Source organism: Lissotriton helveticus, chromosome 3_1 (genome assembly GCF_964261635.1).
Source record: "Lissotriton helveticus chromosome 3_1, aLisHel1.1, whole genome shotgun sequence".
Classification (NCBI taxonomy): domain Eukaryota; kingdom Metazoa; phylum Chordata; class Amphibia; order Caudata; family Salamandridae; genus Lissotriton; species Lissotriton helveticus.
In genome coordinates, this window is record NC_136061.1 from 289,826,963 (window position 1) to 289,853,567 (window position 26,605).

The following is a 26,605-nucleotide window of genomic DNA, read 5'->3' on the forward strand; positions in this document are numbered from 1 at the left end:
TTTCTCAATCTGAAACCTTTTTGTTAGGTCAAAGAATGAGTAAGAAATCAGGATTCTTGAAGATCCAAGGCAAGTGTCAATGGGATCGTTGTGAAGCAATGTTTGGAATTTTTGGGTGATCAAACTGAGAAACTCATTATGAATGACTTTCTACAAAGAAAAACCTTTCACATATTGCTGGGAAATGTGCAATACTCTAGAAACTGTTGAATTGTGGGTGACAGATGGAAAGAAAGCTTTACACAGCAATAGGTTTTACGGAACAACCTAAAGAGGAACATACATTCTTACATTGAACACTTTGCTAGGATTTCTGAAACTTAGACGGTCACTTTTAAGGGTTTAGTAAATACTCTACATATAGGCTCTTATTTGAAGGTCTGCTGCTTTTTTAGTACTCTCCTACACACAGCTTTTAGCGGACTGTTGCTGAAAGACCTTTTGTGGACTATACCAAAACTTAGTGGACCATTGATTGGCTATCGTTACTTTTTAGTTCTTATTCTATGGTTTTCCTTCTTGTGGTAGTCCTGCCACTGGAGTAGGGCTTCTTTAACATCCTTATAAAGATTGTCAATTTTTTTATTATTTGCATTTCACTCTATTGCTTCCCTGCCCACTTCCAGTTGGCACACACCCGCAACACTGCTACGTTGCTCCTCTACTGCAGTCTTTTAACACCCTCCCCCCAGCCCACCAAAAGAATATTCATTTTTTTTCCTTTGAATTGTATTGCATGGCAGCTGCCATTCGCCACGGCATTTTTACAAAGTAATTTCACACTTTTTTTATTTTCCTCTCCATGTAGCGTCACTCATCTTGGAACAGGTAAACAAAATGGCGAATGCGTAAAGCAGTTATCAGCATCAAGCTGTGTGAATTAAAGGTGGTGTAATACGGGTACGGATTCTCATATCACTAGTTGTCTAATGATTACGTAAACTAATCACTGGGGCTATATATACAATTTCTGAATATTTCCTTTAACCTTTTAACTGAGCCTATAAGGCTTCACTCCTTGAGTAGGTACCTGGGTTATACCAATGCTATAAAGCACATTAAACATCCTACATAAAACAAATAAGCAAACCTGTATAAAGGACAATAAACGCACCAAATTGCACATACATAAACAATATCAAATACCCAACAATAAATGTTCCAACAAGGAGGTTCTTTTCTTCAGTCTTCTAGTTGTTTTAAATAGATCCAGCTGTGTTCTTTGCTTTATACACAGTTCATAACCGAGATAGTCTGTGGATTGTACACATGTGCTTAAACAAGACTGGCCATGCAATTCAGCATCGTGGCATCTGGCTTAGGAAGCAAATCTGATTGCCGTGCCACTGCTCCCTGTCGACAGTCGTCCTTGAGCCTCCACAGTTCTGTGACTACTAATTACTAAATCTTATCAGGGGGTCCCCGGAGCCTTACGCTAAACAGTCAACACATCGTCCGATGTGGATATAAATTACACGGCATGGCGACTCTTAAGCAATCGATTGGAGCCGCTCGAGGGATTTAGTTCCCTAATCTCCCAGGATCCACCCCACCCGACGCGAGGATGCAGATTCTCAACACCCCCCCCCCCCTCGGGGGAGGACAACAGTACCCCACCCACGGACGGGACTAATAGTACCTTGCCTTTCTTTCATCCTGAAACGGCCTTTAGCTTCTATGCCGAAACGCATTGACACTTTCAATGGAGGAGTGTGTACGATTTTTTTATCGATTTTCAAAGACTTTTTAAAAATGTTAATACACACCAAAAATATAGAGGGCAAAACAGCCCCTCACGCGAGTACAATCCACAGACTATCTTACTTATGGACAGTCAAAAGCAAAGAACACAGCCATATTGGGGTAAAACAACTGGAAGACTGAAGAAAGTAACTTTTTAGTTGGTACATTTATTGTTCGGTATTTGATATGTTTTATGTATGTGCAATTAATATGTCCTTTACACGTATGCTTTTTTGTTTTATTTGTGTAGGTTTAATGTATTTTACTGTATTTGTATAGCCCAGGTACCTACTCCAGGAGTGAACGATTGTAGGCTCGGTTAAAAGGTTAAAATACATTTGCAGAAATTGTGTATCCAGCCCCAGGGATCCATTTATGAAATCACTTGAAAATTAATGATACGAGAATGCAATTCCACATTACACCACCTTTCATTCATATATGTTTAAGCCCAGGTTATGCAGGGGGTTAGTGCTAACCCATATACATTTTATTATCAGCTTCAAGCTGGTCTGTCATGTCATGAAGCATATGCACACATTTGAGGACATCATTGTACTTTCTCTTGCCAAAGGAGTGCAGCATTGGGAAAATGCATTTTTTTGTTGCAGTACAGTATTGGCAAAAACACACTGGCAAAGCCACCAAGTCAGAATAGCAAGACCATATCGACCTTCCGAATGCTTAATGGTTTAGCCATATTTTATAAAGTAGTACAGGTATTTGAACTTTCCATGATAGTTCAACGAAGATGGGAAAGGTCTTTACAAAATGTTCACTGCCTTCACATAGCTAATAAGGTCATTCACAATGTCCGAGGTCCTAACCACCGATAACAAACTAAGTGTGGGAAGATCAACTGTGCCCTAACTCACTCACTAGACTGTTGTATTTAGATAGCATTTGGAATTAATTTCCTGAGCATTAAGAAAGGTGTATAGGCCTAGAATAAGCACTAAAGATGGTCTTGCAGCTCTACTGTGGTAATGAGCATGGGGGATGTTTAAAGGATGTTTGTTTTCCATCTTATTGAATGCACACAGGCTATCCTAACAGCTCAGCCCAGATTGCCTCAAAGTACACTGATTTAGTTGCAGTGCGTTATATAAAACACTACCAAATGCAATGAGTGCTCCTTTATTTATACACTTCTTAAATATAAAAGTCTTCTGAATGATGTTCATTTTCAATTTTTCATAAATATTTATTGCACACAGACTTGCTTTAACTTTACTTGGAACTGGATTACCACCAATGGATTCTCCAAACTTTAAAATACATTTAAAATAGTACAGTTGAATTTAAACTGTTCACAAACCTTGTGTTTTTTAGCAATTTCCCGGTCAACCACTGATCTTTCTTTCTTTGGATCGGAAAATATCAATTCATCATCACCATCAACAAAGGCGTAAGGATCAATTTCAGGCCCATTGTCAGTGTCTGGTAGAACTGTGGGTAGGTACTGATTTTTACTTTGATATTGTTGTACTAGATCATCTGAAACTTTTAAAGGCTTCATATATTGCACCATTGATCTGCGCAGCAAAGAAAAAAGGCAAAGCTCATCATTAACATACGCTAACAAAAAACAGTCATCTAGTGATCAGAAATTAACAAAGATATAACTTTCAGTCATCTAACATGCACTAGGGAAGACTGCATATACATTGAACCGAAGTACCTGTTTTTCAACAGTCCAGTCAAATTCACTGATTAAACATTAACAGAAACCAAAGGTACAAAGCTTACGTTACTGTTCTTTCTCACTACTGCCACTCTGGATTTCCTCTCCAGACTTCTTCAAAAGAGAATCACACTCACAAGATAGCTCAGAGGTATGTAAACTTTTTTGATTGTCGAGTCTTTATATAATTTTGGTCAGAAAGTAGTTTATCACCTTAAAGGTTAATGTAATTCATGGGAAACCCTCAGACTTCAATTTTCAGGTAGACTGCTATCATGTGAGTATGCGCACTTATTCAAAGAACTCTGCTAAGACATAGGTGCTCCCTTAACACTTCTGCTGACATAAATAAAGATCAAAATAAACAGTTACGCAAATTATCAACTACTGAAAAAAAAGATTATATTCAAGGTTATTGCTGCTGTGCTACTCACTGGAGTGGTTGGAAGTAACATGAGTGATCAGATCTTTCTATGCCAATGTACTCTTAAAGTAGAAGAAAAAGTACAAAAACATGCTTCGATTTAGGCAATGCAACTCGTATTCCCAAGATTATTTTCAAAAAGCGGACTGTACTACAATACCCACTTGAGAAAGGACACCCTAGGTGACTCAGTCTGAACTCTATTTCTATTCACATTCTTTAACATCACTCACACCTGGAAAGTATGTTTGGAATGTTAGCTTGCGCTTTCATTGTCAATTTAATTCAGAATTAGTGACTGAGATGGAGTCTCACATAATAAAAGACCAATAGCATTATACCCCAAGAACAGATTATTTTTTGCAGAATGAGCAGAGTGAAGGGATATCCAAATCTCTAATATGCAGGATGAATCACAAACAATTCTAGCCAAGTCAACCATGCTGTTGACTCAATGATCCAATGAAGTAACTCGTCCTCATCCAGAATAGTGTTTTAGAAAAAGTTCATTATCTGACTATGCAGTAGCATGGGAATGCTCGAAGAAGTAGTTTAAACATGGTCTGACAAATTTTGGAGTCTGCCATGGAGTCAGTCTAGACATATATGCCTTTCAAGTGTCTTTAGAGGACTTTGTATAACTTCTTGACAGTCAGACAGGCAAATGCCCAAAGATAAAAAATGTACTCTACTGAAGAGGTCAAACTCATGTACTCCTAATACACTGAGGAACGGATGCAATGTAGAATATTTGACTTCACTGGAAGCTAAGTGGATCAATTTTTCAAGTTCACTTTTGTAACAGGAGTCAAAAGCAGATTGCAATAAAATCTGAAAGACTTGTCACTGTGTGCGCATAACTGTACATGTGATAGTCGTGGGTGCCAGTAAGGCTATTAGGCCTCGGTAGTCTGCACTACTGCACAGATAATCCTTTCTACTAAGTTGTTGAATAGTATTAGGCTACTAAAAAAAGCATTCGGGACCAAGTGATGAAAGTGCATCAATTAAAAAGTTCGTTAAAAATGAATACACTCAAGATCATTGCGTGTACTTTGTTAGCCAATCCAAAGACTGGCAAGTGCTAACAACAAATTTCTTTTCAGCCTAATTTATCAATTTACTTGCAAACTTACATGACCCACACATTTTACTAGTCTTTATATAACTTTCATGGGCCATTTGTCTGTATTCTTTTGGTGAGTGTTACCTGGATGAGCAGAGGTAGACTCTGGATTGTGATACTACATGTCTGGCTGCTTAAGAGCGTTGCTGCATGATCTGTGAGGTTCAAGACCTCTCTCCAAGGTGAGTACATAGCTTAAGAGGCACGTGAATATCCAAGGAATGCTCTTGCAAACACCTATAGGGATTTTAACAGTTTGTTTTTGAGCCTCTGCACCAGAACATCAGTTGGTATTGGTGCTTAATAAATCAAACAAAGCCATAACATACTGTCAGAAATACTGAAAGAGTTCAAGTAGTTGGACATATACCTGTGAAAAAGTGGAACAAATGGGAAACAGCAGCAAAATACCAGATGGATGGCTTTGATGCGGAGGTGGGTGTACGTATGAAAGATGGAAATACAATCCAGCAGGGAACCTGCAAGGGGACTAACAGAAGGTAGGGCAGTGTACTTTTAAGGCAATATACTATTTATGTGTGTCAATGTGAAAACATTGTCCAGCATTACAACTGTAAATCTGAAATCAAACTATGTTCCAAAGTCAGAGGGGCAAATAGCCTTGCCTTTCTTACAAAGTGTGTAAAATAGGCTGCTATTCTATTATTATTATTAGGGAAATTTGTAAAGCTCCTGGTTTACGCACACCGGCGTGTCCCCGCGCTATGGTAAGTGGGGTAAGCAGTCCTAGCAGCCATCACAGTCGCCTACCTTCCAAATAGGGGAGTCTTGAGCTTGAGTTTCCTTCTGAACATGGATTCTGAAAGCTCCAAACGTAACTCTTACGGTAGGTCATTCCACTGCTTAGCAGCCAGATATCTGAAAGACCTGCCTCCCATACAAGCTTTCTTTATTTTGGGGATTTTCAGTAGCCCTGTACAGGAGGAGCGCAGATTTCTTGGGGGCTCATACCGGGTAACCAGACTCTGTAGCGGGGCAGGGGCTTTGCCGCCCAGAATGCGGCGACACATGGCCAGGGCCTGGTACTCCACCCTGCTCCGGACAGGAAGCCCTTGCAGGGCCTGAAGCGCTGCCTTTGAGGATGATCTTCTAGGGAGCCTCAAAATTAGGCGAGCAGCTGCATTTTGCAGCACTTGGAGGCGGTTGAAGACCCTTCCCGTAGCACCCAGATACAGCAAATTGCCGTAGTCAAGGCGCGAGGTGACTAGGGCATGCACCAGCATCCGGCGAGCTGTAATGGGCAGAAGATCCAAGACCTTCCTCAGAGTTTAACACTCCGAAGCATTCCCCCACCACTCGGCCAATCTGGGGGCCAAAGGCAAGGCTGACGTCCAACCATACCCCAAGATTCTTTACTTCCTGGCAAGGAACCGGTGTTTCTCCTAGACAGGGTGGCCACCATGCCGACGACCATACAGATGGCCCTCCCCCCACCACGAGCATCTCGGTCTTAGTGCCATTAATTTTCAAGCAGTTGGCGGACATCCAGGTTGCCAGTTCTTGCATGCAAACTCTGAAATTGTCCGCCACAAGACCAGGCACACGTGAGAGGGATAGGACCTGCTGCGTGTCGTCTGCATAGGACACGAGGCGCAAGCCATAGCTTTCAACTATAGCCGCCAGCGGGGAGACATACAGATTGAACAAAGTTGGGCTCAAGGACGAGCCCTGCGGCACGCCCTGGCCCAACCTAATCTCCTTAGAATAACATTCTCCCTGGCGGACTTGAAAGCATCTACCTGTCAGGAAAGACCGGATCCATCTAAGCGCAGCTCCTCATACCCCTCCATCATTCAGACACTGTAGCGAGGTGGAATGAGCTACAGTGTCAAATGCTGCGCTTAGGTCCAAGAGGATCAGGGCCATAGTCTGGCCCTCATCCACTCCCTGCCGTATGGACTCTACTGCCATGAGCAATGCTGACTCCGTCGAGTGGCGTGGACGGAAGCCAAACAGAGTCGTGGAGTAGGGAAGCCTCTTCCACAAAGCCCATCAGCTGGAGGTTCACCGCTTTCTCAGCAACCTTCGCCATGTATAGCAAAAGGGAAATAGGGCGAAGATTGTCTAACCTGTCATAGCTGATATTGGGCTTCTTTTGGAGAGGAAGGACCACCGCCCGTTTCCAGGCATCAGGGACAGTATGGGTCCCAAAAGAGATGTCCAAGGGATGGCGGATATACGGCTCTAATACGTGCAGGCTGCCCATCAGGCGTCTGGGTGTAGTGGGGTCCCTAGGGGAGCCTGATTTTATTGATCCACAGATTTGAATACGTTTCTCAGTTGACGGGGTGATGAATGTGGTTAGCACCCGTTGTTCTCCCCTTACCCCAGGCACCTCTTCAATCTCGGGGACTATGATAGCCCGGCTTGGGAAGGCCGAGTAGATAGTTGCTACCTTGTTGGCAAAAAACTCCGCCACTCGGTTACAGCTGTCTACCGTGTAAAATTCTTCTGGGACTGCCGTAGGCTTCCCAACCGAGAGTGATTTATATATTAAGAACAATTCCTTCGTGAAGTTTTCTGCTTCACTAATCCTGGTGTCGAAGTACACCTTTTTAGCCTTCCTAACGAATCTATGGTAGGTGCGCCTACTAGCAACATAGTCCATTCTAGCTTGAGTGGCGAGTTTATATTCCACCAGTGTTTGTGCATATTCCCTATTTTTGTCTTGGTCATAGTTAATTCTCCATTTCCTTACGGCCCTTCTGCAGATTTGTTTTTGTGTCCTGAGTTTTTCCGTGAACCAAGATTCTGATCAATTTTTTCTCCTAGAAACAAACCTTTTTGTAGGGGGTACTATATTGACAGCTGACTTAATCCATGAACAGAGCCTATCTAAGGCAACGTTGCTGTTAGCCGCCACTTCCAGTTTAATACTAGCTAATAAATCCTGTAGCATAGGAGCGTCAATACTGGTCCAGTTCGGATAGGTAACTAGCCTATGCTCATTTATGCGAGTTGGCTGTCCCTGTTCAATACTTTAAAATCTGAGAATGTTGAAAACTGCCTGCCAGAACAGGAGCCCCCTCTCCTGCTAGGCAATCCCAATAATGCACGTAAAAGGTGCCATCTGAAATCCATGAAAATCCTAACAGATATTGAACACCAGAATCCATCTCTGCAGTACCCAGGTAGCTTCCAGTCTAACAACCCCTGGTGTGCTCAAGAACCTCCTTGCTCGCCAGAAAACAAAATTTCAAGATACACACGACAATCTATCTAGAAATAGTCAATTTTGCAGAGTTTTAAATATGAGTCATAAAAACCCTGCTCTGGAGAATTTTTTAACACAAGCTATCTCCATGTAACCTTTGAGTATACACAGACTGTGAGCAAAAGCAACAGAGTAGTTGCTTAGGGCAGGACAAATGGTTCAACATCACTAAGTCATGAAGTAGAACATTCAAAGCTGCCCTCAGACACCATATTGGTGACTTGCAGGAAGACCCTTAAGAGCCTACCTTTTAGAAAGATTAATTTTGGTTACTCATTCTCTCAGCCAGAAATGTGAAATATGATTCTGATATTACATTAGACCAGACTTTAGTTTAGGTCACAAGTCCTATCAAGTAGAGAATTATTTTCTTTAGGTGATAAATCGCACACATTTCACTTAGTCAATGATTAAGCAAACAACAAAAAAAATATCCAACACCAGCTTTCTGTGAAACCGTGTGTACACTCCAATGTATTAATGTGTGCAACTGCTTATAGTCTAAGTAACTTTAAGTAAAGATTTTTTCTAATATTTAGTTTTTAATAACCGGGGATGAATTCTGGCCCACTCCTTGCAGAAATGCTTACCCTACGTTGTTTGAGGAGATTTGATATGCACAGGTCGAAGTTCCAATAAAAAACCTCAATGGGGTTAAGGTATGAACTTTGACCTGACCTTACCAAAAACTTTTTTTTTGCAGTCATTCAATCTTATACTTACTGGTGGACTTGCATTATAGTCCAGACACATGATCCAAGTTTGGCTAAAATTTAGCTGTGGGACATATAGACTTGCATGCTACATGATGTGAAGGTATAAAGGAATCCATGGTGGACTCTGTTTGGGAGGAGCCCATGTCTAAGAGCTTCAAAACAAGCAAACAATCAACCCTCTCCACCCCCCTACTCCTCAATACCACACTTTACAGTATGAGAAGTAAGCAGTCATTGGTTTGCCAAACAAGTCTGTGTACTACAGCCAAAGAATTACACTTTGGTCACATTTGTCCAGAGTCATGTGGTTCAGTGTGCAGTGTAACAGCGCCCTTTTTTTGACAATCCTTCCACCAAAGCCACATTTGTCCAGTCTTTTCTAAATAGTAAAATCTTGAACGCTATTTTACTGAAAAGCCTCTATAGTCCTACCTATTTTTAGTGTTCTTTCTGATCTCCGAGATTCATGCAGTCTAATATTCGGGTAATGGGTTTGGACAACCACTAATTAAGACAGGTCCTAAAGGACTTTTGCCTTTCAGTAAATCTTTATTTAAAAAAAAACTTTTTCCAGAGAAAATATTTCTGTGACATAAGTAAAGATGCTGAACTTTCTTTACAAAAGTGGAATGTACAGGGCCACTCAGTACTGGCAAAGACCAGTATACAAGAGGAAAAGTGCTCTCATGGGCAGTAATTCCTTTTGCTCAGAATGGTCTATCCTGTTAGAATTACTGTATTCCTAAACAAAATATCTCTTTGGAGAAGACTGGCAAAAATGCATTGCACATCTTGGTGTTTCCTATAAAATATAGGAATGAAGGCAAAAAACAAAATCGAAATGTGAATCTTTGCTGGGCCTCCTCTGTAAATACTTTAGTAAGCAATGGTCACTCAAGAAAAAAATCAGGATTACACAAGGCAGTTATTGCGGCACATTATACAAACAATATTTGCCACCCACAGTAGGGTTTAACAATTGTTCCTAAATAAAGAAATCTTTCTATCGCCAATCAACTTACCTCAGTCTTCTACCTCCTCGGAATAATCCTTCACAAAAAAGGTGCATAACATGCCTTAAGTTAGAAAATGCCAGCACCGAATGGTAAGAGGGTTTGGTGACAATGTTATATTGGTAGAGTGCAGTATTGCATCCATGCCCTAAAACTGCTGAATTAAAATTACCCTGGACCAGGCAGGCAAGTAGGACTTGGATGTACTCAGTGAAGTTAGGTGCATGTTTGTCAAGCCACTTGAGATAGTAAATTAAACATTACTAAAGATTGTGTGCATTGTATATGAATCAGTTTGGAGATAGTAAACACCACATCAGACACTAGTTTACAAATAGTTAACTTTATTGTTAAACAGCAGTAGGATAAAGAATCAGAGTATGTCCTGTGATTGAGAGGACATATGTTGGAGCAATTTTTAAATTGAGGAAGTCGACCCTCGTATAAATGTCATCAACTTTAGTGTGAAAATAATGCAAACAAAAACAGCCTGTGCTGCACCCCATATCTATGCATCATGTCAATGTAAGTAAATTCTCGTTATTGCAGAGTTTGCTAAACAACTGATACTATGATGATGTCTAAACAAGGGGCCGCTGCGCTTGAGGAGATTGCGGCGTGCACACGAGGCTAATTTCTTTAGTGTGGAGCATTTCTTCTAAACGGCGTACTTCTTCTTACCTGAGGATCAACTGGGTGGAAGCCTTGATACACAGTGTCCTGATCGAGAGTGGTGTTACCAGGACATTTACCGCCTTCCTGTGGGGGACTGCAAGTCCCAAGACTCTTTGCCCCAGCACACCTGGCCCGAATCACCGCCACGCCCGCAGCCTCAGGCACTTACAAAACAGCTTGCCGCACCCGCTATCGCGGGTGCCGCTGCACTTGAGGAGATTGCGGCGTGCACACGAGGCTAATTTCTTAGTGTGGAGCATTTCTTCTAAACGGCGTACTTCTTCTTACCCGAGGATCAACAGGGTGGAAGCCTTGATACAGTGTCCTGATCGAGAGTGGTGTTACCAGGACATTTACCGCCTTCCTGTGGGGGACTGCAAGTCCCAAGACTCTCTTTGCCCCAGCACACCTGGCCCAGACCACCGCCATGCCCACAGCCTTAGGCGTGATTTAACCGTCATACCATCACCGCGGCGCGGGAGCATCCCGGGAGAAGCCCGGAACAAGGTCGGGACCGTTTTTGGCCATTCGTGGCCGTGTGAGGCCGGTCTGGGCCACCCCTCTTTGACTCCTTATTGTGATTTACTGGGTATTGTACAACTTTAGGATACGGTGTATTGTTCATCAAGTTTTAGCTGCTAGTAGTCCACTTTTGAACCAAGACTGTGTGGTAACTATGGACAGCTGTTCCTGTTGTCTGCCTAGTGCAAGTCCAGATTTTCCCCTGTTAAATAAGGTTAATAATGGTGAGACGCAATCCTGTAAAGCATATTCCTGCCTCTGCCCATAAGCCCAGAGAGGCAGCGAAACTGCCGCTCCCTAGCCTAACGGCCATAGATCGTATGTTTCAAAAAACAATTGGGGTGGTAGCAAACGCAATAGAAAACACAGAGTGAGGTTTCTCGCTACGTGCTGGTTCTGTACCTCCTATTCTTCCTACCAATGTATCGATGCTTTCCATCATTTCTCAGGATTCAATATTGGCACCATCTTTCTCTGCCCTTCCGGGTGGTGCCCATGTTTCAATGCCACAGGCTACGCCTCCCTCGGATTTTATCCAACCCCCAGGGATTCCCCCCCTACCCGACAGATTGCCACTGACCCCCCTCCATTTCACAAACCCCGGCTATTAATGACCTTCCTCCCGAGGGTGGTGTTCCTCTTACGAACGGGTGTCTTAGTACATCAGTTAACACCAATTCAACCTCGGGCTCTCCTATAAGTACAAGTAGTGTTGGCAGTGTTAGCCCTAGCGTAAAGACTAGGGGTCAGTTGGCGCGGCGTATGTCCAAGCAAGCTGTCAACGAACGTTTTATTGGTAGAGGGACTGTAGAGGGGGTTAAGCAAAGGAAAGCGCCTGCTAAACGATGCACAAAAATATGCAATAATTCTGAGAGCAATGCGGTTAGGGTTGTACCTGTTGTGATGGAGGATCTAGATCTATTATGTGATGCAAACCTCTGGGAAAGAATAGAGACCCTCTTGGACAAACCTCCCAACAGCCAAGTGCGAAATGATCCTATAAGCAATAACACCATTGAACTAATTAGCACAAACCAAACCACTAATGTCGAGGGAGATATCCCTTTTATAGCCCAAATTGAACACACCCTGAAGTCCCTCATTTTACCAGTGGTTGAAAGATTAAAGGACTTAACAGCCAGATTGGATCGCTTTGAGCAGAGAACTCTAGATAACTTTTTCTCTGTAAAGGCTTTAATCCAAGTACATTCTAAAAATAGCCCCTATTTAGCAGTAGCCTAGAACCAAATCCCAACGGTTGCCCCAGTGGAATCAGTTAATAGGGTCCAGTCACATCAACAGAGCACTCTAGGTTCCCATAAAGTAGCAATTCCTCGGGCAAATGCCGCACCAACGAGTCAAGTTTTGGCAGTAGCCACGAAAACTAATATGGGCAGCAAACCAGTAGCTCCATCATCGCCTAAGGGTAATAAGGGGACAAATGCTAGAGTAGGTGCACAGACCCCGCGTACCAAACAGAATAGCAGCACTAAACAGACGCGTAGTAGAGACCCAGACCCGAAATTTGACCTAACTTCTGCCAAGACAAGTAATCTATCTCATATTGATCTGCCGCCAGCCTGTATGCCCTATGTGGTAGTCCTGGAAGGTGTCCCATGCTTAAAGCAGGATAAGATCGAATCCTACAGTGAACTAAAGAACAAAACCACATTTTGGTTAAACAACAACAGGACCCTTCCGAGGGACATGGATGGTCAGATCATTCATGTTAGACGAGTTGGTTGGGTGGGAAGGAGAACTAAGGACGTTCAAGGGGACTGTATCCTGGTTAACTTTAGGGATAACAGGGGGACAAGGTTTATCTGTAATCAACAGAATATATATGGCAATGAGGGAATCAGCGTTCATGAGTTGGGATACTTTTATCCTCGTCCACTAAATTGGTATCAGAGGCAGGGCCAAGGTAATCAACTGTGGGGAGGGCAGGCTGGAACCCATGACGCTCGCCCAAATTTTGCTTTCGCCGGTGGTATTAACTCCTGCGGAAGTAGATTTGGGCTTTGACGTGGAGACTGTGCGCCTTTGAATCCCCCGCTGGCTCTAGCTGATAACAGTAGGTTGAATGGGAGTAGGACTCCAGTTAGCAGGGTTCCTCTACCTCATGTTCCCCAACCTCATGTTTCCCAGCCACTTCTTGAGACAACTGATCTCAGAGGTGATTTATTTACGTCCAACATTAGTTATATAGATCACCCACAGGGCACAGAGGCGGCTGACAGCTCAATAATGAGAATTATTAGCTGGAATGTAGCCGGCATCTTAAGGAAGATAGAACTCCCCGATTGGAATGCTCTGGTGGAGTCTTAAAACATCTGTATCTTCCAAGAAACTTGGAATCTGGAACCAAATTATAAGGTTGGTTACCAAACCTTTTTCATAGCCGCAACCTTGCCATTTTCAGGAAGGGGGCGGCCCTCGGGGGGGGGCTTCTCATATGGGTGAGCATCTCCCTGGGCTGCAGTATTACACAAAAACATACCAGCTCGCCAGATATCCTTAGGATTACGTTGAGAGGGCCAGGTGTAGGGAGTATTCTTGACATACTTGATATATATGCCAGGGGCACTAAGGGTAGCTCTGAGTCCCCTACAATAGCTTTGCTTGAAAAAACTTTAGGAGGATGTCGTGATGGTACTCAATTACTGATCGCAGGGGATTTTAATGAACCCCTTACGGCAGATGATATCTTGGGTGTGGTGGAGGACGACTATAAGAGGGGCATACCAGCCCTAGCAATTCCACCTATAAAAAAATGGACACAGAGGGCGATCCTGTTGAACGCATGACTCTCGAGCTTGGCTTAAGAGCATTAAATGGCAGGACAGCCTCGGACCTTTTGGGTGCCCACACGTACAATAGGGCGAATCATACATCGAGGATTGATTATATTCTCCTTGATTTAACTCTCTGGCAATTTGTCCAGGATATGGCAGTTATACCCACTGTAGATAGTGATCACAATTTGCTGTCTTTTACCTTAAAGCATTTGTGGCCCAGACAAAACAGCGTAGCCCCAATATGTAAGGCAAAGCCCAACAAAAACGTCTACCCATCTAATTGTGGTAGACGCCTCAAGTGAAGTAAAATTGCCCTAGATGAAGTGAAAGTCCAGGCTATTGATATGTTATTAACAAGTACGCTGGGCGCAATGGAGGCGTCCACGACAGAGGACCTAGATCCCTCTAGAGTTACGATGCTGTTCCAGGAGGCTATAACCTCCATAGGAAATGAATTTATGGTACCAGTACTAGGGGGTAGGGAGGCTGGTCACCAGAGGCCTAAGAAGAAACAGGGATGGTATACATCAGTATGCAGACAGAAGAAGTCTGCTCTAATAAAATCTGTCAAGGTGAGGTCACAACCCTTAATTAAACAAGCCAGGAAAGAGTATAACTTGGAGGTAGCAAATGCTAACAAGCATTAGCAATGCAATAGGTCTCGCATTTAGGCGAGTTTCAGCTATTGGAATTGTAAATGAAAATGCTTTTTATTTATGTTTTTTTTTTTTTTTTTAAATAAAACACATTGTCATTTACAATGCCAATAGCTTAAACTTGCGTAAATGCGAGATCTATTCCATTGCAAATGCCTGTTTACCCGGGCCGGCTATAGAGTTAGCAAAATGCAGTTGCCTCGAACTGGAAGAGAACTCAGCCCTCTTCCTCGACCTCACAATAGCGTAAATCCATGGACACAGGATGGGTTTGTGTCTGGGATAGAGAAGGCAAACGTCTGGAAAACAGTCGCTTGAATTTAGCAACCGCTCTGATTATACTCCCTCTTTTAGTGATAGTTAGGTACGACGTGCACAAGGCAGTATGGTAATGTCAGTGATAAGCAAAAGCGAGCGGGAATCCATTTTAACGGAGAGCTTGTGTCGCTTCATTAAGGAGGCGGACAGCAATGAATGGGAATGCAGGGAATGAGACGAGGCTGGAAGTCGGATAATGTCCAAACACTCGTGGCCGGGGCGGGCGGTGGAGGCGCCGAAGAGCTCCGTGTGGAAATCACTATGACACCAGCCGCCATGCAAGAGTTCACCCATGGAAATGTGAAGCTGGAAAGTCAGCACAACAATGGTAGCGTATGATGCACTTATGGCACACAGAGTCCTAATATGGTGCAAATGGGTGAGAATAAAAAACGTGTCTCATTAGCCACTAAATGGTGCGCGCGCCCCATAGAGGAGCGGGGGGGAGGGAGCACGACAGCGAGGCTAACGTTGAGTGACGGCCACCGCCGCGCTGTGATTGGCCAGCGCCCACCCGGAAGAAGAAGGGGCGTCCTCCCACGGCCCGGGGCTCCCGTGGAGTGTGGAGTGCCCGGGGCCGCCAGCCCAAAGAGTCACAGACGTCCTGCTGCCGTCAGAGGAGCCCCCCCTTGCAGCCGGTGAGTGTTTGAAGGCGGGGGGCGGGAACAGGCGCTCGCATCGTCGTTGGAGAGGTGCGACGGAGCCAGGATGGCACGATCACGCCCGTGCTGAGAGACCGACACACATAGATTCAAAAGCGCGTTCACACGGACGAATCTGAGACAGCGAGGCGCGTGGGCGATCGCTGTCTCACATTCCCCCAGACACGCTAACAAAAGGTCCATCGCTACGCTTCGCTACGCTCGACCTAAAAAGGAGTGGGAGAACTTGTATTGGCAAACCCTAAGAGAGGCTAGCGCAGGGCGGGACTCAGGTCGTTTCTGGAGCACTTTAAGGGCAAAGAACAGGCCTGATGGTGATCTTATTACCTGTAACATCACGGGGCAGGCTTGATCATTTTTTCACTTTGTATTCTTGCCAGCCAGAAGCTTCTGTTATTTCGGCTCCTGGCACCACTCTAGTACCATTCGGAGGAAACACCTTATACCCTTTTACAACTAAGGAGGTGGAATACGCGATCAGCTGCATTGTGCCCCAAAAGGCAGCCGGACCCGATGGTATTCCTGGGAATTTGCTCCGCTCTAATTTGCCAAAGTGGGGGAAGTTTATTCATACCTTACTTAATGCCATCGACAACGGAGCGGCAATCCCAGAATCATGGAAGGGGCGGAGGTCGTCCCTATCTATAAAAAGGGCCAGAGGGACGACCCTTCCAACTACCACCCAATCAGTTTATTAGACTCTACCCAGAAGGTTGTGGGAAAGGTGATATTAGAGAGAATACATCTATGGGCTAAAGACAACGAGATTCTCTCTGATTATCAAGCCGGCTTCAGAGCTGGTACCGGCACAATAGAGCAGGCATTTAGACTGTTGATTTATTGGAAGGTAGTGGTTATAGGCAAAGTCAGTCTTTATCTCGCGTTTATCGACTTAAAGACTGCCTTTGACCTTGTACCTAGAGGCCACCTATGGGGGGTGCTGTCAGACATGGGGATCCCCCCTAATATTTTGTCTGTCCTTGTGAGGCTACATGAGGATAGCTTTGCGCAAGTTAGGTGGAGTACCGAGGAGCAGAAAACTAACAGGATACCGGTGGGGAGAGGGGTACGCCAGGAGTGCGTCCTTGCCCCAACCCTCTTTTCGCTATATGTGAATGGGGTTGTTGAACATTTGCTTGAAAAACCATCAGATGCACCATCCCTGGCGGGGGAGCGAATCCCTACACTCTTATTCGCCGATGATACGCTCCTACTCTCTAAGACCCCGATGGGCCTTCAACGCCTTCTAGACAGTTTTCAGGCTTTTTGCACCAAGCGTGGTCAGGTAATTAACACAGAGAAGACTAAGTAATTGGTGCTTAATCCCCCGAAAAAACTTGGGCGACCCCCTACCTTAAATCAAGTATCCCTTGAGAGGGTCACAGTATTTGATTATTTAGGTATTCGTATCACGGACACCATGCAGTGGGCCCCTCACCTTATCAAAATGCTGCTAAGCCACAAGAGGGTTACGGGGGCGCTCCTTAAAGAGCAGCACTCCTCTACGACCAGGCCAATTGCTCCTGTTATTGATATTTATAAGGCAAAGGGTGTCAGCGCTGCCCTCTATGGCGCTGAGCTCTGGGGCTTTTCTAACATCGATCTTTTAACTAGGTCTGAGAACAAGTTTTTAAGGGGCATTATGTCACTTCCCCAGAGTACACCAACGATACCATTGCTGTTCGATTTGGGCTGCCAATCCATTAGTGAGCTGGCAAAATATTGGCCGTTGCTCCTATGGGCTAGACTGTGGCGAACCCCCGAACTTACCAAGTATGCAAAGGGGCTAGCGGAGGTATTGTCAATGGTAGGATGGCAACAAATAAAATGGCTTAGAGATCTTAAATTAATATTAGGGGAGTTGGGACTTAGCGAAGCCTGGACTAGCCGGTCTTCTCCCCCGAAAGCCACCCTTTAGATCCTTTACTGGAAATGGGTTGCCACTAGAACCACCACTGACCCATCTCTTGGCAGGCTAACGGAAGAGTTTCTAAAACATAAGGATGCACCATTCTGAGAGCCCTATCTAGATATTGTCTGGAAACCCTATGACAGGGCCCTATACTTTAGATTTAGGGTTGGGGCTCTCCCTGTGCAAGCATTAACGGCCCACTGGAAACCCCCGTTCCAAACTACACCTTTTTGTATAACTAGCATCGAGACTGTTCCACATATTCTATTTGTTTGCCCGGCTTATGTATCCCCAAGGCAACGGTGGCTTCATGCCATTTGTCGGGATATGAGTACCAGGCATTCAAGTGAAGCATTTTGCATCTTAATATCCGACACCCGTACATTATATGTCTGTGGTCTATCCAAGTTCCTATCGTGAACCTGGTCCATTAGAGCAAAAAAGCTTGCGTTAAATGTTTAATTCTTTGTTTTATATTCTACTTTAAAAAAAAAAAATATATTTAAATGTGCGTTCTAAATTGTAAAAGAAAGTTTGTCTTTGTGTAAATGTTTTTTATACTATTGTGATGCTTTTATGATATGATTTTATCGAAATAAAGCCTTTGAACTTGAAAACAAGGATCAGAAAGCTATTGGGTAAAAAAAAAAAAGAAAGAAACTAAGTACAATAAAAATACTGTGTTTGGTTATGACTATTAGGGGAGGGGTAGGAAAGAGCTGAGAAGTCTATTATGATATAAAACATTTGGCACAAAAGGCCATAGAAAATAGAAACAAAATAAAAATGAATCAGAAATACACAATATTAATGAAAATAAAAACCGGCTTCAAACCAAAAGATTCATTAGTGCAAATATGAATTTCAAAGCAACTCTGTAGTCCCCAATATTACTCTCTAGGAAAAGTGTTTTTAAGAAGTACTTTCTTAAACCCTCATAAAAGACACAAAATTACTAAGTGCTGTATGCTTTGAGCTGAAACACCATCACAAGGACAGGGTATAGTGGCAGATGGATACTTTTTCATTTCAGGAAAGACGACCAAATGGTGGGCAATACCCAGTCACAAAACTATGTTGGATGTTAGTCACCCAGGTCAAATAATGCCGACATCCTACAACAAATTATTTGATGAATATAAAACTACGTGTTTATTGTATTCTTAAAGCGTTCTATGCTCCATTCTGTAATTCAGAAAGCTGCTCTTAAAGCTTTTTTCCAGTAAGGAAAAACTAGCAGGGTTGGCCACGATAGGCAAATCAAACAATTTGTAGAAACTATTTATTTTGGACAACCATGGTATTTTCAGTGCATGGTCAAGAGCTAAACAGTCAGTTCTAAACCATATGGAGCGCCAAAGTAAAAAAGATTTTAGAGCAAGTGTATCCTCTAAAAAATTATATACCAGCTTTGTTATGTATTATAAACGATTACGCTGATCTAGGTGTACACAACAGACGTTTAAGGAAGCAAGACTCACACCTATAATACTTGACTGGAAGCATAACCCTACAGGCGTCACCCCCCCTCCTCCTCCTCCACCCCCAGATAGGTAGTGGTCGCATTATAGATTTCAATCATCGCCCTAATTGGGTGCCTTCCAATCTTATGGTAAAATTTTAACACTACCTCGCTGACTGTTTAATTTCATCTATGTGCCTAAAACATGCTGGGCTCACAATCTAGTACTTGTGAATAGAACCACTAGGAGTTAACAATTGGGAATCCAACAATCTAAAAGGTCTTATGTTTCTGCATTTTCCCACATACCATCATAAAAGTGCAACTTATTGAGTTTCATTTCCTGAAGACCATAAAGTCCCCGAAGGAGTATATCAATTTTTATAAGCCGGCAGTTATCTTAGATAGGAAAGCGTCATCCGCATACAATAGAATTGCCACAGGGTGTGTCAGCCAGGACTAGCTGAAGTGAGTCTACCACTTCGTTGATAAAAAGTGAAGTGAGGACCAGTGCTAATGTGCAGCCCTGTCCAATTTCCCTGTTAATTTTAAGCAAGAGGGAACATTTGCCATTGGGGCCATACTGCACAGTGTCCGATTTCCATAAAGGTGTGTTAAACTAATAATGCTCCTGGGGGCGGCCCGGGCAATCAATGTAGACCAGAGTGGAGTATGATCAACCAAGTTGAAGGCATTACTGAGAGCAGCGAAACAAAGATGAAGGGAACCTGACTTATCTTTAGTACATTTACCAATGAGTAATTCAAGGTTCGTACATTGGTCCACTATTCATTGTCCACTCCTAAACGCAAACTGTGCATCAGAAATAATAGAATTACTTTCTGTGAAACCTTTCAATCTCTCCATAAGAACCTCGCCCATCAATTGAGCTGACGTACTGAGAAGGAATATTGGAGGACAACACTTTGGGTCAGATTTATTTCCTTTTTTTTTTTTTTTTAAATGGACTATGGTTGATACAGCCTAGGACGGAGGGAAATATACTCTCTAATGCTGTATTCAATACCCATGTCAAAATGGGGCCCCATAACCCTTGAGGCTTTGTATGTATCTTCTGTTACTGCATAAGGGCCTGCCACCTTTCTCCCTGCCTTTTCAATAGCAAGGAGAACCTCTTCCAACGTGATTGGCAGAGGGAGCTACGATTTAATGAGATCTCCCATGCCGCTATCTAATAGGGTATCGGTCGTAGACTAATTAAAAAAACTGCTAAATTGGGTGACCCATGATTCGCACTAAACTAGGGAGTTCAGTTTGGGCATAAAATGTTTCTTTAAAAAAGGGGCACTCACAATGTTCCAGAAGATGGCTGGATCCTTGGTCACAGATGAGATTGCAAGATTAGCCCATGTTCTTGTAATGCCTTTCTTCTAGCTGTAAGTACTTTCGCATAATTCTTAAGCGATTGCTTAATTTTTTGCTGGTCCCTGAGGCAATCATTAAGGGCCTCCCTTAGGAGTTTAGATGCTTGGATGCACGAGTGGTGAAACCACCTTCGTTTCCCAATATTGCCAGATCTGAAAGGTCTTAATGAATTAAGAGATCTAGTAATTTGGTCAAAAGCAACTAGGAGTTCCTCATAATTTACCTTAGTTAGACAATGGCCAAGAAAAGTGAGGGTCGTAATTAATAGCTCCCACAGTATTTATTGTTAGGGTCGACCCCAGCCCATTTGATAAAAACGCCATTTGGCCTAACAGGGGTAAGGTTGGAAAAAAACTTTGGTTGCTATGGGCCTGAATTGCTGTGGTTAAAACTATGGGATTGTAGTTGCTTACTGCAGTAGGAATACCGTTTAACCAGTGCAGACCAGATTACTTGCAGAAGCAGTAAGCAGGACATGATCGATATTTGTGTTGGCATCTCTGCCAGTCAAGGAGGGGATCGAATCGTCATAATACTCTCAGCCATTCCCTAAAAGTAAAAAAATTCATACTTAAAATCAGGTAATTCAAGGCTATACCATAGACATTATGGTGAAAATACATGTACCTTCCTCCACGCGGTTGGTCACCCCACAGACCAGTTTTGCCAGAAGGGGACATTTCTGGATATTAACCTAAACAGAGGGTAATAAATTAAGAGCGAATAGACGGTAGAAAATTTTCCAGCCCCATGTCTAGTGCATGCACAACTTAACTGCGGGTGAGTCGAAAACACGGTTACTAAATCACAACTAAATGAGGGCAATCAATCAGTGATAACCCTAGTAATTGGGCATGGGTTGAAACAGGTATCCTTTTAGTGGTAACAAATAGTAAATTGGATATTTAAATCAGTAAACCTCCTTTAGCCACCTTGCTAAAGATCGGGTGACACCCAAGAAAAGTGAACCCCTTTATGAAGATAGGCTTCGTATAACTAGTCTCCAAAGAACGTATTATATTGGAGTCTAAAATAAGGTTACACCCAGAGGTGTTTAACTTACTTCGTAGGCCAAACACATTCCACTTCCTCCTGTGTTCAAAACTATGAGGAAAAATAAAAGAATTGGTTTGGTGAGGGATACTGTGTTTATTGGGAAAATTAGATATTAGAGTAGGTCTTGCAATAGAGATGATTGCTGCTGGATTGGACAAACACATAGGGAAAATAGCAGCTGAATTGAGACACTGATTATCAACTATGGCCACCTGATCACCCTCCATTTTGACAGACACAATGGCTGTATCAGTGCACTCTGTAATCAACTCAAACATTCAAAGCCATTATTAAGTGGAATATCTATTGGATTTTGGATACCATTGTACTAATCATGATAGCGAGCAAATGGGGGCACAGTGTCATGACATACAGGATGATAAAAATACCTTAAAGGTAAGACACGAAAGTTATTAACTGCCCTAGGATGCTGTGATGATCTTTACAGTCTCTCTCCAGCTTAACTTGGTGATTTAAAATTAATATAGTCCCATGCTGACACTGTCGGGCCGAACCAGCCCTCTCTAAAAGTCATCAAGATTTGGTTGCCTTTGACAAATCGGAAGTAGAAACTTAAAATGCAGCCAATGCAGTACTTTATTGTGAGAAAGTGGCTCTATATGTACTGGACCAAAGTAAGTTACAGTGTGTATAGAGGGAACCAACCCCAGAGGTATAACAGAAGTTAAAGTCAGGGCTGACCATACTCTCAAAAGTGGTAGCTTGGTCGAGCAGTAAGGCAGTACCAGAGGACAGAGTAAAGCGTTTGTTGTACACACTCAGTCAGCAAAAGTGTTTCACACACTCAAAGACTGAACTCCAGGCCAATTGTTTTTATATCAAAGATGGAAAATGCTACTTACCAGTATGCATCTGTTCTTTGGCATGTAGGGCTGCAGAACCACACACTATTGCATTAGATCACCATCTGGTGGTGGGCCCGGATGATTACACTTTGTTGTTGTCTTGCAAAAGTTTGTCTGTTGGATGACTCCTCCCTTAGATCGTAGTGCGCATGGGCATCGACTTCATCTTCAGAATGTTTTCGCCATTTGGCAAAGATGGAGTTGTAGGAGTACAGATGGAGATGACCATGTGTTGTGTATCTAAATTAGATAATACTGGAACAGATACAGGTAGTTGTATGAGTACAGATAGAGATGACCATGTGTTGTGTATCTAAATTAGAGGCGGGTGGGCGTGTGCGGTTCTGCAGCCCTACATGCCAAGAACAGATGCATATTGGTAAGTAGCATTTTCCATCTTTGATATAAAAACAATTGGCCTGGAGTTTAGTCTTTGAGTGTGTGAAAGTGGGTCTCAACTTAAAACAGGTAAGTAATTATGTTCCAGTATTTGGTATGATTTTTAAAGAATATTTCAAGTTTTCAAAAGTAGAAATTTCACTGAAAAGCACACAATGTATTCCTATGAAGAAAGTTCAAGTTGCTAGTAAACCCAGCTAGGATTACTTTTGTGGTTCAGTACTGCGCTACAAGATGCAGTACTGGCTTCTCTCCTGATCACAGGCGATTACTTCAGATTTCGGAATTCAGTTAATTTTATGGAAAGATTTTAAGCTTTTAAAACTTCGCACTTTTTTGAGTCACACCAGTCAATGTTATCCAATGGCAATCAATCAATCACAGCACTTGTATAGCGCGCTACTCACCCGGGAGGGTCTCAAGGCGCTTGGGGGAAGGGGTTCGCTACTGCTCGAACAGCCAGGTCTTGAGTTGCCTCCTGAAGGCGGATGGGGAGGGAGTTCCATGTCTTGGCCGCCAGGTAGGAGAAGGATCTGCCTCCGGCGGTGGCTCTTCGGATGCGTGGTACGGCGGCGAGGCTAGCAGACCGTAGCTGGCGGGTGGGCGTGTGGAAGGTCAGGCGGTCGTTGAGGTACTTAGGGCCCAGGTCGTGGAGAGACTTGTGTGCGTGGGTGAGGAGCCTGAACGTGATCCTCTTGTTGACGGGGAGCCAGTGTAGGTCCTCAGGTGGCCGGAGATGTGGCTGCGTCGGGGGATGTCCGGGATGAGTCGGGCGGAGGCGTTCTGGATGCGTTGGAGTCTTTTCTGTAGCTTGGCTGTGGTTCCGGCGTAGAGGGTGTTTCCGTAGTGCAGTCGGCTGGTGACGAGAGCCTGGGTGAACGTCTTCCTGGTTTCAGTCGGGATCCAACGGAAGATCTTGCGGAGCATGCGGAGGGTGTGAAAGCATGAAGAGGAGACGGCGTTGACTTGTCTGGTCATCAAAAGGGAGGAGTCCAGGATGAAGCCCAGGTTGCGTGCGTGGTCGGTAGGTTTGGGGGCGGTGTGCAGGGCTGGGGGCCACCAGGAGTCGTCCCAGGCGGAGGGTGATGGTCCCAGGATGAGGACTTCCGTCTTGTCTGAGTTCAGTTTCAGGCGGCTGTTCTTCATCCACTTGGCGACGTCTTTCATCCCTTCGTGGAGGCTGGTTCTGGCGGTGTCGGGGTCTCTGGTGAGGGAGAGGATCAGCTGGGTGTCGTCATGGCAGGTAAGTGAGTTACCGGTTTCCAGGTGAGTACTCAACTGGTGAGGTTAGGGTTCTGGGCATAGACTAAAGGGTCCCCCAGGGTCAGGTAGGTACAGTTGGTTCACCCTCAGCGTCACAGGGGCAGCCATGTGCAGAGGTAGTTAGGCCCAATGTTATCCAATGAAGGGCCGGGGGACTCCGGTTGGTGGCTGCTGTCTAGCAGGCCGCGCGGCGGTGGGAGTTGGGCTCCTGGTCACTTGCTCAGGGCAAGTGGGTAGGTAGGATAGGGCAAAGGTTGCACTGCCAGAGGTACTCGGGCGGCTGGTGCAGGGTGCTTTTGAGCCGTCAGGCGCTCAATGTTATTCAATGGGAAAGGTAAAAAGGGAACAAAGGCTGCAGACTCGGGGGCGGTGATTCTTCAGCTGTGACCACCACTTCGAGAGGTAAGTTGGGATCCTGGAGAGGAGGTAGGTACCCCAGAGGGAGGCAAAGGGAGCCGCAGGGCGCCGGGTGCAGGGGTGTCTTTGGGTGTCGGAAAATCTTACCCTTGGCTGGTCGCGGTTGGAGGGGTCCCTGGTCCCTCGAGGAGTGTCTTTGGGCACTGGACTTCTGGTCCCAGTCCCCGGGGCGACGTCCTCGTGGTCTTGGATCACTTGGGCACGGGCCGGGCGGGTGCAGAGTGGGCAGGTCTTCCTAGCTGGCACCAAGGGTTGGTTGTTGAAGCAGAGCCTCTGCTTATGGGAGTCCCAGTCTTTAAGAGGGTCAAGGCAGGCAGGTCCTCTGGGTGTCCCAAGGTTGCTATCCGCAGGAGTCGCCGGGATTAAGCAGGAGCAGGTTCCAGGATCGACAGGCCGGTAGGGCTGGGGCCAAGTTAGTGGGTGTCATCCTGTTGTGAGCAACTGCACGCCGGGACTTCTTCCTGATCTTCTTTCTTCTTTTCTTATCAGGATCTGCCAAAGGAAGGTTTAGGGAGCCCCTAAATACTGAATTTAGGGGCGTTACAGGTAGGGCAGGGGAAGGGACCAATAGGTCCCTGTCCTTGGGTGGGTACACCCCCTAGCCTGCTCCTCTCCAGTGTGAGGGGGGTCGTGCTTCACTTCGCCTCCCCCACCTGAGGGGGGGGGGTTGGCACAGGATGGCACACCCCCCTTCCTGACGTAGGGTTTCCCGCCAGAGTGGGGGTCAGAACTGGTGGGGGCCAGTTGCTGGGTACAGCAAATGGCCTGGAGAAGCTCACAGAGGCGGCATGCCTTTGAAGCTTCCCCCTGCCCATCCTGGGGGAGGAGACCTAGCACCTTGCCCAGGATGTGCATTGTTGCAGGCCCAGGAGAGCGGGGGGGCTCTCCACCCAGGGGTCCAGCAACATGTCTGCTGTGTGGCAGCCTAGAGTCAACAAAACAATATGCCAGTACTGCGCAATGATTTCATAAATTAAACAAAACAATGAATCAAACAATTGTCCTGTACAGACCACTAGTTCAGTCTGAATGAATCTTTCAATCAAATTGCTTTTAATTTCATCAGAAATTTATACTTATTTTGAAAAGTTTTTTTTACAATAGAACGAATTTAACAAAAGCTTATTTACAAAGGGAGCCCTTATTTCTGAAAAAGAGTATTTACAGTGAACTTTTTAAAGCAGGAAAAATTATAACTTTAGATAGAAGAAAAGGAAAATAGCATTTATACCATAGACAGACTTCTCAATCATTCTGTGTCACTATCATACGCATACCAAAATCATCCACTCGCACAAAAAAATTGAAGATATAAAAGAGAATAGTAGAGAGTACCTCACCTAGAAGTTTTAATTCTATTTTTTGGGCGGGTGGGGTACTAGATAATACCTATTTTAAACAAAACTGCTAAAATCAAGAAACAGGCCATCTGACTTCTTTTGTAATTTACTCTTGTGTACCAAAAAAGTGGAACAGAGTCGACAGACTTGCTGAGTAGGTCGGGATACCAGAACCTCCGTGCCCAGTCCGCAGCCACAAGGATCTCTTGAGCCGTGTCGCGCCTGATCTTCAGCACTCTGGGCATAAGTGGTATAGGCAGAAAGGCGTACAATAGACCGCAACTCCACTCGCGCCGAAAAGCGTCTCCGAACGAGTGCCGCCTTGGAAATTCCACCGCGCAGAACTGATGACATTGCGCGTTATCTTCTGTGGCGAATAGATCTAACCAAGGCTCTCCCCACTGCTTAAAGAGGCCTTGCGCCACGTCCGAGTTCAGACGCCATTCGGCTGAGATCGTCCGCCCTGACGTTCAGGGAACTTGCCAGGTGTTGAACCACCAGGGTCACGCCCTGATGTTTCAGCCACTTCCAGAGGCACAGAGCCTCCTGGCATAGGGTCCACGACCACACTACGCCCTGTTTGTTGCAGTACCACATGGCGGTGGTGTTGTCCGTGAACACCTGCACTACACTCCCCCGGACAGAGGGGAGGAATGCCTTCAGTTCAAGTCGGATCGCCCGCAGCTCCAGAAGGTTGATATCGAGCTGGGACTCCGCCGGAGACCAGAGGCCTCTGATCTCCGCCTCTCCCATGTGGCCCCCACAGCCCTGGAGGGACGCGTCCATCACAACTACGTGCTCCAGTTGGGGTAGTGAGAGGGATCTGCCGCTGACCCAATCGCGGTCCCTAAGCCACCACTGCAACTGTCTTGCAGAGCCCTCCGAGATCAAGACATGGTCTGACGACAAGTCCTGATGCTGGGCCCACTGAA

General features: G+C 44.7%; 1 protein-coding gene across 1 annotated transcript in view; it reads right to left on the reverse strand.

Annotated features, from left to right (window-relative positions):
* The window catches only part of MED13 (mediator complex subunit 13), a 1,439,203-nt gene that overhangs the window by 937,498 nt on the left and 475,100 nt on the right, over positions 1 to 26,605 (reverse strand). The window contains exon 10 of the mRNA XM_078679821.1: positions 3,062 to 3,278. Within this exon, the coding sequence (XP_078535947.1) occupies positions 3,062 to 3,278 (217 nt within the window). The remainder of the gene's footprint in view (positions 1 to 3,061; positions 3,279 to 26,605) is intronic.